The sequence below is a fragment of the Triticum urartu genome, chromosome 7A (assembly GCF_056163025.1).
Source record: "Triticum urartu cultivar PI428250 chromosome 7A, HENAU_Tu73, whole genome shotgun sequence".
Classification (NCBI taxonomy): domain Eukaryota; kingdom Viridiplantae; phylum Streptophyta; class Magnoliopsida; order Poales; family Poaceae; genus Triticum; species Triticum urartu.
In genome coordinates, this window is record NC_141879.1 from 134,051,416 (window position 1) to 134,063,672 (window position 12,257).

Below are 12,257 nucleotides of genomic sequence, written 5' to 3' on the forward strand. Positions count from 1 at the left end.
CGTGTCACTCGATGTCATAACATCAAGTTTCTCAAGGTTCAGTGGTCTCATCATTCCGAGATAGAAGCTACTTGGGAGCGTGAAGATCGTCTTCGACTTGAGTACCCCGCTTTCTTCCCGCCGACTCCTGAATCTCGGGACGAGATTTCTTTGAGTGGGGGCGAGTTGTCACATCCCTAGTTCTGGTATGACCTAGGCTAGCCTTCATGTTTGCATCATGTCTAAATTCCCTTTAAATTTGAAATGAGGATTTGTGAAACCTCAGAAATCATTTCTGAAAATGACCCAAGTAAAAATTGCTCCAAAAGGGTCCACGAAAATGCTCGTGATGCTCTCTGAAAATATTGGACAGAGATAAAAATTCTAACAAATATTTTCAGGAGCTCATAAATATTTATTTTGGCCATTTGGAATTAAGGCATAATTATTTGCTTCGGATATTTTTTTTACATATATAATATATGTCAAAAAATTCTGTAAATTGATGGGGAGTTTTGGAGCAATCCAAATAGTTCCTGCAAAAATTGATAGAATTAAATAAATTAGTTTAGTATTATTTTAAAAACAGAAACAAATGTCAGAGAATAGAAAAGAGAAATAAGAGAGAAGGAGAGAAGTACCTGGGCCTTACCTGGCAGCCCAGCGGCCCAGCAGGCCAGCCCAGCCAGCTAGCCGACGCAAGTCGTCTCCTACCTCCTGCCAGGAGGACGGCGCGCTTGTGCCCGACGCGCGCGAGCACACGCTGGCCACCTCCTGCTTCCCCGCTCGCTGCTGGAGGCCCCCAACGACGCCACGCACTCCCCTCGGTCTCTCTCAATCCCTCTCCCTCTCTCCAGTGGCCTCCCCTCCTCTCTCTCGCCCTTCCCCGCGAACGCCCGAGCGCTATCGTCGCCGCCGCTCGCCATAGCCGTGCCCACTGTGCTCCCCTCGCATCGCTGTTGAGTCCTAGAGCTCCGCCCTGTCGCCTTCTTCGTCTTCGTCAAGCCACGCAGCTGGGGACGCCCTACCTCGACCTCGTTGCCACCGTTTTCAGCCGCGAGCGCCCGAGATCGCCGGCGCCCGTACGTCGCCGTCTGGCCTTCCCCGAGCCTGCTTCGACGCCCTCTATGACCGCTGTGAGCTCCATAGTCGTTTGCCCTCTTCCCCTTGCCTCTCGATCACCGCAGCTGCCGTTTCGACCGAAGCCGTAGCACCTCGCCGCCGGCCATGGCGCCACCGTGGCTAGGGGCCAAGCCAGCCGCACCTGCGCGTGTCACCATGCTCCTGGTGACGCCAGGAGGCCATAGAGCCTCTCCGCTCGCCTCCCCATGCCCCGCAGGCCGATCCCGCTCAAAGCCGAACTCCGGCCGCCGCCGCAAGCTCTGCTCCAGCGAGCTCAAGCCACCCCCGCAGCCCCCGCTTGCTCCAAACGATGCGGGCGAACCCTGGCTCCTCGCCTGTGGCCTCCGCCGCCCAAATGGTCGCCGGAACGGCGATCCCGAGCCCCTCCTCCGCGTTCGGCCTTGCCGGCGGCTAAACGCCAGTGGGGTTGACCGGTTCTAACCCCCCCCCCCCAAGTTGACCCAGGTTTGACCCGTGTGGGTCAGTGACAGATGGGCCCCGGCACTGACCTGTGGCCCCCACACGTCAGATTTGACCTGGACAGCCACGTCGACTCGCTGATGTAGTGATGACGTCATGCTGACGCAGTTATTTTTTTCTAGAATTATTTTTTAAAACAGGAAATTCCAGAAAATGTTCAAAACTTCAAAAATTCATATAAATTCAACCGTAGCTCAGATTGAAATAATTTATATATGAAAAATTATCAGAAAGATTCAATCTATCCATCTGTACCAGTTTCATCCATGACAAACCAACCTATACATGCTGTATATATGAAAAACTTATTAATGGCATATTTAAGAGCTTATTTTGGAGTTGCATTTGAACCCTTGGTTCAAATGGACCTCAACTAAATAAATGCTAGATGCATTAACTCAAACAACATCACATATTCATGCCATGATCATGCATCATATTGTTGCATATACTTGTGTTTGATTTTCGACACCGTTCCTTCTCGATAGGTCCTGTTCCGGAAAGTGTTCGGGAGCACCTATCAGTGGAGTAGTGCCCCCCTATTGATCTACCAGGCAAGCAACCCCCCCCCTTGTTCATTCCGATAAAATCCTACTCTCTCACTCCTGCCTCATTTATTGCATTAGGACAACAACGATTCAACTGCTACTTTATGCTGCGGTAGTTGAACCCATTCCTCTGCATGACCTGTCATTGCCACAGTAAATAGTTGAAACCCACTAGCATGTGTAGGAGTTGCTTGAACCATGTTGTGTTCTTGCCATGCCTTGCCTGCTATTGCTTAGAGTTGTGTCAGGTCTGATTCATTGGGAATGGATTGGAGTGTTATGCTATGTTCTGATGCTGAGAATTAAGCGTGTGAACACGATTTGGTAAAGGTAACGGTGAGAGGCCATGTAGGAGTACATGGTGGGTTGTCTCATTGGGACCGTCCTTAAGAACTGAGTTTTGTGCAAGTTGTCCAATGACTAGCTACTACCACACATTGGGCTCCGGGCGCTCCAAGCTCTCTCGGCTTATTAACCGCCTTGATCTCTGTCCAGGAGTTGCAAATAGTTTCTGGTGTTTGTAGGTAGTGCTATTTTTCTACCGAGTGGCACCCAGCAGGGTGGGCTCGGGACAGACTAGGCACAGGTGGCACGGTGTACCAAGTGGCACCCGGATGGTGGGCTTGGGAACCCTGCTCACATCGTTTGGGGCCGTGAGTGAGACCCCGGCCGGATCTCCTTGCGGATGGAACCCAAATAGGTGATAAACCTGGATTAGAGTCTTGCGTGGTTAGTCAGGTCGTGGCCGACACCCTCGCCAGGCTTCCGCTTGAAGGTTGCCGAGATACATGACGGGTATATGGTGATAAGTGGTGAGAGCGTGTGTGATGAAGTACACCCCTGCAGGGTTATCATGATCTATTCGAATAGCCGTATCCTCGGTTATGGACTTCTTGGATGCTTACGTGGTACCTAGACAACTTAAAGTGGATACTCTAAAATGCTCAAGACAAGTGTGAGTGCTATGGATGGCCTTCTCGTAGGAGAGACGGGGATGAATCCATAGTAGTGTATTGATGTGGTGATTAGTGGACTCGTGTGCGCTACCTCGTCTCAAAGAAGTTTCTTGTTGTCGTAGAACAGGATAGCCACTGAGTCAAAGCTGGCTTGCTGCAACTAAACCCCACATTACCTTCTTGATACAAATGCATGTATGATAGGATCTGATGTAAGTCTTGTTGAGTAGCTTTGTACTCATCTTGCTTTATTTATGTTTTTGCAGCGGAGACTTCGATCTTACTAGTAGTTCCACTTGGACTTCGACGAGTAGCTTGTACCTCAGCTACGATCTTGGTCCCTTGGGAGGGACTTATGGATAGTCAGGCTCCTCGGCCCTTTTTCTTTTGTAGTTCTCTGTACTCAGACATGTAATGCTTCCATTGCTTGTATGCTTTGAATGGTGGGTCATGTGACCCCTGTTTGTATTTAATGCTATGTGGCTCTTCTGGGCCTTTATCTATATGAGTTGCGTTATGTTGTGATGCCATGTTGTACAGCACATACTTGCATGTTATGTGTATGTGTGACGTGTATTGCTATGTGTGGGATCCGACAATCTAGTTGTTTATCCTTGGCAGCCTCTCTTATGGGGAAATGTAGTCTAGTGCTTCCTTGAGCCATAGTAGTCCGCTACAGCCCGGTTCACCGGAGTCCTGCTAGCCCAGCACTACTGCTCAGAACACGTGACTGGCTGGCATGTGTTTCACTTTGTTCCTGTGTCTGTCCCTTCGGGGAAATGTCACGCGGTGACATCCGGAGTCCTGCCTAGCCTGCTACAGCCCGGGTTCCCGGAGTCCTGTTAGCCCAGTGCTATAGCCCGGATTCACACGCTGCTGACCGACATGCTCGATGTGATTCATGTATGCCTGTCTCCATAGGTCTGTGCCGCTTTGGGTTCACGACTAGCCATGTCGGCCCGGGTTCTCTGTCATATGGATGCTAGCGACACTATCATATACGTGAGCCAAAAGGCACAAACGGTTCCGGACCATGGTAAGGCGACACCCGTGGGGATACCGTGCGTGAGGCCGCAAAGTGATATGATGTGTTACATGCTAGATCAGTGTGACTTAGAATCGGGGTCCCGACAACTCTCTACCCGCTTTGGACTTTGAGGGCCCGGGCGTGGAGGATTCTAGCGCGGAGGAGAGTTCGGAGATAGAGATTTCGCCAGATTGTGTTGAGACAGCAGAGCTACAGGTGGTGGTTCCGAGCTGTGCAGGGGGGTCGAGGCAGGTGGTCTCGGCGCCCCCTTCTCCTCTCGCTCAGGTCGGTGAGACCGTGAGATACCTTCGGGAGGGGGGTCGGGGCAGGTGGCCTCGGCGCCCTCTTCACCGGTCGCTGGGCCGATTCTACAGGTGGCCGGACCGGCCTATGGAGGGGGCTTGGGGCGGGTGGCCTCGGGACCCTCTTCACCTTCCGCGCCCAGGGGGACCGCCCCACCGTTGGCACCGGCGATCACTCCTGACCAAAGTTCTGGGGTGGATGGGGAGCGGGGGCAGGTGGCCTTTGGTTCCCCATCAGCTGACTCAGCGCTCTCTCCCAGCCGTGGGGAGCAGCTGCTTGTTCGGGGGGTGACAGGCGGTCAATCCCCGGGCAACTTCACTCGGGAGGAGGTTATATAGTTCGGCGGGATTCCGGACCAGGCATCTGAGGGCCGACGGTTGAGCTGCCGTCTTCAAGGCCGTCCGGAGGTGGACGACATGCAGCAACAATGCGCCGTGAGGGCGGCCAAGCTTCGTGACGTCCAGGTCACTACTAGTATGTCGGTCAATAGTTCTAATTCCATATTGCATTTTCGAATGATGAGATTGTTGATAATGCGAACCAACTAGGGATTTCACTAGGTAGTAATGAGGGTGAAATTTCTAACTCCATCAATGATTTGCTAGATCTAGAAGCCGAGAGGGCTTTAGATATGATTCGAAACTTAGCTGCCGTCAAACCCATGAATGATTCCGAGATTGATGCCTTGGGAGTTCGGGTGCTCGATGATTTTTGTGCCGATCTCGCACCTCCCCTCCTGGAGCCGGAGGAGGATGAGAGTGTAGAGATGGATGTTGTTGGTCCCCCTGATACGGGGAGTGAGGACCGGCTGGATGCGAGGACCGGCCCTAAGCGCAAATGGAAGCGCAAGATTTACCCAACGTCTGCTGTGCATAGGAGTGCTAGGATCCGCACCGCTAAAAAATTCCACGATGAGATATGAGAGGAATCTTTTGGAATAGCAGAGGTCTTAAGGACTTGGCTAAAAGAAGATTTCTTGTAGATGCATCCGTCGAGCATCGATTGGATTTTATTGCGTTGTCGGAAACTGGTAGGGCAAATTTCTCACCACAATTTCTTAACACTCTATCGGGGGGTATTGAGTTTGACTGGCATTGTCTTCCGCCGCGAGGGAGATCGGGAGGGATCTTACTTGGTGTTCGATGCGATTCCCTCGAAGTTCGAAGTGTGGTCATGGGAGATTTTGCTGTAAAATTCAGGGTGCGATCCAAGGTCGACGGTTTTGACTGGGCTTTGGTGGCGGTGTATGGCGCCGCGCAGGCAGAATTCAAACCGGATTTCCTGGCCGACCTGGTTAGAGTTTGTGGTTCTAAGGAGCTACCCATTCTCATTGGGGGTGATTTTAACATTATTAGGAGGCGTGACGAGAAGAACAATGATAATTTTGACGGGAGATGGTCGTTTATGTTCAACACCATCATTGAAAGCTTGGATCTGAGAGAGATTGAGCTTTCAGGTAGGAAGTTTACTTGGGCCAACGCCATGCCAAATCCAACATTTGAAAAGTTGGATAGGGTACTCGCAAGTGTCGAATGGGAACAGAAGTTTCCCTTCGTAACTGTTCAGGCTCTCTCTCGCGGGATTTCTGATCACACGCCTCTTTTTCTTGACTCTGGTGGGGCTACCTACTCGGGCAACAAGAATTTGTTCTCATTCGAGCTTGCGTGGTTTGAAAGAGAAGGCTTCCTGGATCTCGTAGCCAGAGAGTGGGCTAAGGATGCAGGCGGTAGGAATGTGCTTGAGCGCTGGCAGAATAAGATTAGGCATCTGAGAAGTTTCCTACGTGGATGGGCTAAACATCTCAGTGGGATATATGGGGTTGAAAAGGAACGGCTCCTTGCCCTCATTCAGTCCTTAGATGTAAAAGCAGAAACCACGGTGTTGCCAGCCACCGAGCTTCATACTAAGCTTGACGCTGAGAAGAGGTTGAAAGAACTGCTTCGGGAAGAAGAGTTAAAGTGGGCTCTGCGGGCCAAGGTACGAAGAGTGGTCGAGGGGGACGCGAACACTCAATTCTTCCATATGATTGCAAATGGCAGACATAGGAAGAAGAGAATCTTCCAGCTAGAACAAGATGAGGGTACGATTATCGGGCAGGATAATTTGAAGCTTTACATTACCGAGTACTACAAACGATTGTTCGGACCACCAGAGGAGAACTATGTGTCTCTGGATGAGTCTAGAATCGAAGATGTACCTCAACTCACTCCGGTGGAGAACGATATATTAACCGCCCCTTTTCGGAAAAGGAGGTTTTCGAGGCCGTTTCCCAGATGAAAAATAATAAGGCACCCGGTCCGGATGGTTTCCCGGCTGAGTTTTATAAGAAATGCTGGCATATTATTAAAGGGGACCTGTTGCCGACGTTCCATGATTTGTTCTCGGGACATTTGCAGCTTTTCCAGCTTAATTTTGGAACAATAACCCTGCTTCCTAAGAAAACAGAGGCCGTGAGAATCGAGCAATTGCAGCCTATCTGTCTTCTGAATGTCAGTTTCAAAATTTTTACCAGGGTTGGGACGAATAGGCTAACACAGATTGCGCATGCCGTGGTGCAACCTACTCAAACGGCTTTCATGCCGGACAGGAACATCCTGGAAGGGGTGGTGGTCCTTCATGAAACGCTCCATGAGATCCACACGAAAAAACTTGATGGGGTTATTTTCAAAGTGGATTTCGAGAAGGCATATGATAAAGTCAAATGGCCGTTCCTTCAACAGGCCTTACGCATGAAGGGCTTTGATGAAGCTTGGCGACGCCAGGTGGAAGCATTCACGCATAAAGGGAGTGTTGGAATCAAAGTGAATGATGATATAGGTCATTATTTCCAACCACATAAGGGATTGAGACAAGGCGATCCTATGTCTCCAATATTATTCAATATTGTGGTGGACATGTTGGCGATCCTGATAGGAAGGGAAAAAGAGGCCGGTCAGGTGGGTGGTTTGGTGCCTCATCTGGTTGATGGTGGTGTGTCCATCCTGCAGTACGCTGATGATACTATCATCTTTATGGAACACGATTTGGCAAAAGCGAGAAACATGAAGTTAGTGTTATGCTTATTTGAACAATTGACGGGGCTTAAGATTAATTTCCATAAAAGCGAGCTGTTCTGCTTTGGTAGAGCCAAAGATGAACAAGAGGCATATAGACAATTGTTTGGTTGTGAAGTTGGGGCTCTACCTTTTACGTATCTAGGTATTCCCATTCACCATCGTAAGCTAACAAACAGCGAGTGGAAGTGCATAGAGGATCGGTTTGAGAAGAAACTGAGTTGCTGGAAGGGAAAACTCATGTCTTATGGAGGCCGGTTGATCCTTATTAACTCGGTGCTCACGAGTTTACCTATGTTCCTCTTATCCTTCTTTGAGGTCCCAGTTGGGGTTAGGAAACGGCTGGACTTCTATCGATCCTGATTCTTTTGGCAGAGTGATGAACTTAAGAGAAAATACCGACTGGTCAAATGGGATATTATCTGTCGACCAAAGGACCAGGGGGGGCTTGGTATTGAAAATCTAGAAGTCAAGAATAGATGCCTGCTTAGTAAGTGGCTGTATAAGTTGGCACTTGAGACGGAGGCAACATGGGCACAGATTTTATGTAGTAAATATTTGCAGTCCAAGACCCTGTCCCAGGTCACTATGAGACCAACTGATTCGCCGTTCTGGAAGGGGCTCATGATAATCAAAGCTACCTTCTTTAACAGAACTAGGTGTATTGTCGGTAATGGTAATGACACTCGATTTTGGGAGGATACGTGGCTTGGCGACGCGCCTTTGGCGACCCAGTATCCGTCCCTTTAACGTATTGTTCAGCGCCGTGAGGCTCTTGTTGCCACGGTTCTGCAGTCCATTCCGCTCAACATTTAGTTTAGGAGGGTGCTTGTGGGTGACCGATGGGAAGCATGGCTTCACTTGGTTCGGAGATTGATGGGGGTTCAGTTAAATTCTCAGCCCGATCAGTTGTGGTGGAAGCTTACTAGATCTGGGGAGTTCACAATTAAATCGATGTATATTGATATCCTTAACTCAAATGTGATTCCTAGTTCCAAAGAGGTTTGGAAAGTTAAGGTCCCCTTAAAGATTAAAGTGTTTATGTGGTTTGTACATAAACAAGTAATTTTAACAAAGGACAATCTAGTTAAGCGTAACTGGACAAGTTCTACTAGGTGTAGTTTCTGTGATCGGGAGGAGACCATCAAGCACCTCTTCTTTGACTGCTCGTTGGCACGAGGCTTCTGGCGCTATGTGCAAATTGCCTTTAACATTACTCCCCCGACTTCGGTCAACACGTTATTCGGGACGTGGCTTGCTGGGATAGACTCCGAAACAGCTAGACACATTCGTGTAGGAGTTTGTGCGTTGTTATGAGCAATTTGGAACTGCAGGAATAATTTGGCTTTTAACAGAACAACAACTATTCATTTTTTGCAGGTTTTATTCCGGGCTACTGCGCTGATCCGTATGTGGTCCTTACTCACTCCGACGGAGGCCAGGGAGTGTTTGGTTACTGGATCTGTCCGGTGGGAGATGATAGCGCGGGATGTCTTCAACCGGTTTGGATGGCGGTCATGTAATAGGATAGACGATTAGTTTACCTATCTGTTAATTTGCCAGCCGGTTGTGGCTTGTTAGGCTTTCTGTTTTGGCATTGAGGCTCTGTGTGAGCTTGCCGCTCCTTTTGTTTGCAGACTTTAAGACCTTGTTCAACCTTATTTACTCTTTTTAATAAATGTGGCCGTATGCATCGTTCTGATGCAGAGGCCGGGGAATTCCCTTTTCGAAGAAAAAAAACCCTCTCCGTAAATACATAGTATACTACAAGTAGTATGCTCGTACCTTCACAAGAGAGGAGCAGCCTCAGAAACAGAAACTTGGACTGAAACCTCTGAAATAGTCCGATCTACTTCTTCTACGCTGCTACTGCACCTGAAATTATAGCAGAAATGGAGATAATACTACAAGAGTATGCGGTTCCTCCTCTCTAAGTAAGGGGTGAACAATCCGTTGCCTGTTGTCTTCATACTCTCTACATGGCCCTTTGCTTCACGCTGTTTTCTTGCCTCTTTACCGAATCATGAAGCACAGGCAATATGCTAACTTCTTTTGCTTTTCCTAAAGATGATTTTACACCTTGCAGGTTTTCATGGGATTCGGCGGCTTAGCGCAGAGCAAGATATTGACATTAGGATTTGCATTTTTTTTGACAGAATCTGGGAGTCTGACAATGTACACGGTGATTTTTCTGCCTTGCCGGGTATGGTTTCGACGTGTACAGCCACAAGGCACATTGGCCGTATTACCCAGACTTCAGTTAAGAGCGGATAACGCAAAGCGTCTAAACCAGTAATAGACAAGCCTATATGTTCATGGCCATTACATTTCTAGTGTGAGACTTTTCCGACAAGCGTCTAAATGCCCCCGTCCTGGCACCTGCCAACAAAATCCTACCTTAAGCGCAAGCTTATATGATGGACCAAAGACGCATACACCTGGCACTTTTTTTTTCATCAAAGCTTACTATTATATTTCACTTTCAGATATTAATACAAATATACAATTCCTCTGTGGTCAGCAGATCCAAAGCTGTACTGAATCATTAGCTACAGCAAAACCAAATAAAGAATTTCACAAAGGAAGTGCTTTGCAAAATACCAAATGCATAAATTCAACTAGGGATCACATCAGTAACAAAATACCAAATGCATAAAGTTAACTAGAGATCACACCAGTAACAAGTCCGACTGAACCTTTTAGTACACTAGCAGGTTGACAATATGCACTAAGATTTCGGATAACAATAATAACTGATTGTTATGGATAGCAGGGCCTATCACAGTACAGTTTAACCCCATCAAACTAAGTCATGTCCCGAATAACAGCCAGTGCTGGGCAAACAAGAACAAGGGTAACAACTTTCTTTGAAAATGAAATGATGCTTAATCTGTAGGTTGACCAAGCGTTGCTCTGATGTCTGAACTGGAAATCAAACAAGCAGAAGTATAAGCACCAGCAAAGTGGGGGGCCATCATTGAAGCAGATTCAGAGGTACACAGACAATTTTTTCAGACGAAAGAAGAGCCAGTTTTTGGGAGGAAACACAGGGGTGGTTTGAAGGTAAAGCTACTACCCCTCAGCATCTGCTAATGGCTCTGAGAACAGAGGAACATAGGGTAGAAATCTGTGCACACTGCTTCTCTCAAGATTAATGATACAGCCAACTTTCTGATGCCACATGTCATATGATATCAAGGTATCACCTCCACACTGAGCCAGGAAAATTGTGTCGCAATCTGGATGAATCTCAACCACCCTGTACTTCTCCCCAGTCATGCTCATAAGCGTATCGATGCTGGCAGTATGCTTCAGGACCCATTGTTTACTGTCCCAATCCTTGAGGCACCAGAGTGCTATCTCAGAAACTAGGATTTCATTGTTATTATTGACAGAAGCTATAGCATAGTGTAAGCACCCCTGCGACAATCCAATAGTACCAAATTTTGAACCGTACGGCACACGGATAGTCTTCCACACTTTCCCCTCCATGTCCACCCCCACCAGCACATACTCACCGTTGGTGTCCACCACGTTACCCATGATGTACAGCATACCACCAACAAAGACACATTTACTCCTGAACAGGGTAGCTTTCTCAACTATCCCACTGTCTCTATGAATCCAGGCTCCTGTGCGAGACGAGTAGATGTTCACTCCTGCGATCAAAGTTTTCGGAAAGGTCCGCTCGAAACAAAGAACATGGAAATGGGACGAGACTGCTGGATCGAAAGCTAGGCCTGCAGTATGGTTAAGTCTGTTCATTGGCTCCGGCTTTTGAGGTTGAGGTGGCACCTCCACCCACCACCCGGTGGCGGGATTGCACACAACAAAATGGTAATCATGCCTGCTGCTGTTGTAACGGCGGTAGAGAAGGAGGCCATTGCAAGCATCCACCTGGGTGATGCCCTCATCCTTGTTAGGATACAGGTAATGGAGGGAAGGGTCAAAGGAGGCTGTGCCGCCGGAGAAACCGGCAAAGTGGTGGCGATACCCGTTGCTGCAGAAGGACGTGTAGAGGAAGCCAGCAAGGGTCTGGGGCAGCTTCTTGTGGTTGGCGGGGTCGGCGATGAGGTCGCGCCAGAGCACTGAGACGCACTTGAAACGGTGGACGGATCTGGCTGGGAGGCAGGAGAGGATCTCCAGGATGAGGTCGACATTGAACAGGCTGGTCGCCCCTGCCGTCGTCGCCTGCGGATGGTCGTCCAACCTCGGCTTGGTGTTCCTCTCGAAGATCTCCGCCTCCTCCATGGAGCTTGGCTTGGCGTTCCACTCCAAGATCTCCCCTTTCTCCGCCTCCTCCATGGAGGAGGAAGGGCTAGGCAGGGGACACGGTCAGACCAGATCTATAAATGGAGAGAGAAAATCATAGATCTGGCTGAGAAAAATTAACCCGGCGGTGGTGGTGGTCCTGTAGGGAGTCGGAAAGGTACCTTGGTTTGGCTAACGATAGCGACGGGTGCCGGCGGTGAACGGGGATGCGACCGGCGGCACTTCACTTCTCAGAGGACGGACACTGGGGAACAACGTCACCGACGCTGAACATAGAAAGAGGAAATTGGCATATGCTTGGATTGGATAGTCGTAGATACAAACATAAAAATGACCTGTATGTAAAGAATTCACAACTTTCAGAATTTACCCTTTTCCAAACATGACTAGAAGGAAACGTGCGCCTTTTTGTGCCGTTTTTAATCAATGAAGAGCAACATATATAGAAGTACTCCAACTATTTAACAAAAGAAAATAATTTCAATGCCACCACAAACTAAGAGAAAAAACCTAGTCC

The 12,257-nt window shown here is 48.7% G+C and overlaps 1 protein-coding gene across 1 annotated transcript; it reads right to left on the reverse strand.

Annotated features, from left to right (window-relative positions):
- Positions 1-9,982: 9,982 nt before the first annotated feature.
- On the reverse strand, positions 9,983-12,006 carry LOC147958536 (putative F-box protein At4g09190). The gene is made up of 2 exons (XM_087534781.1): positions 11,902-12,006; positions 9,983-11,814 (listed from the first exon to the last, which is right to left on the reverse strand). Exon 2 carries the CDS (start codon positions 11,771-11,773, stop codon positions 10,541-10,543), a length of 1,233 nt encoding a protein of 410 aa, XP_087390907.1. The 5' UTR covers positions 11,774-11,814; positions 11,902-12,006; the 3' UTR covers positions 9,983-10,540.
- Between the last annotated feature and the right edge of the window lie 251 nt (positions 12,007-12,257).

Excerpts from the sequence above, each read along its gene's own strand:
- LOC147958536 (XM_087534781.1), bottom strand. The coding sequence starts at position 11,773 with ATGGAGGAGGCGGAGAAAGGGGAGATCTTGGAGTGGAACGCCAAGCCA.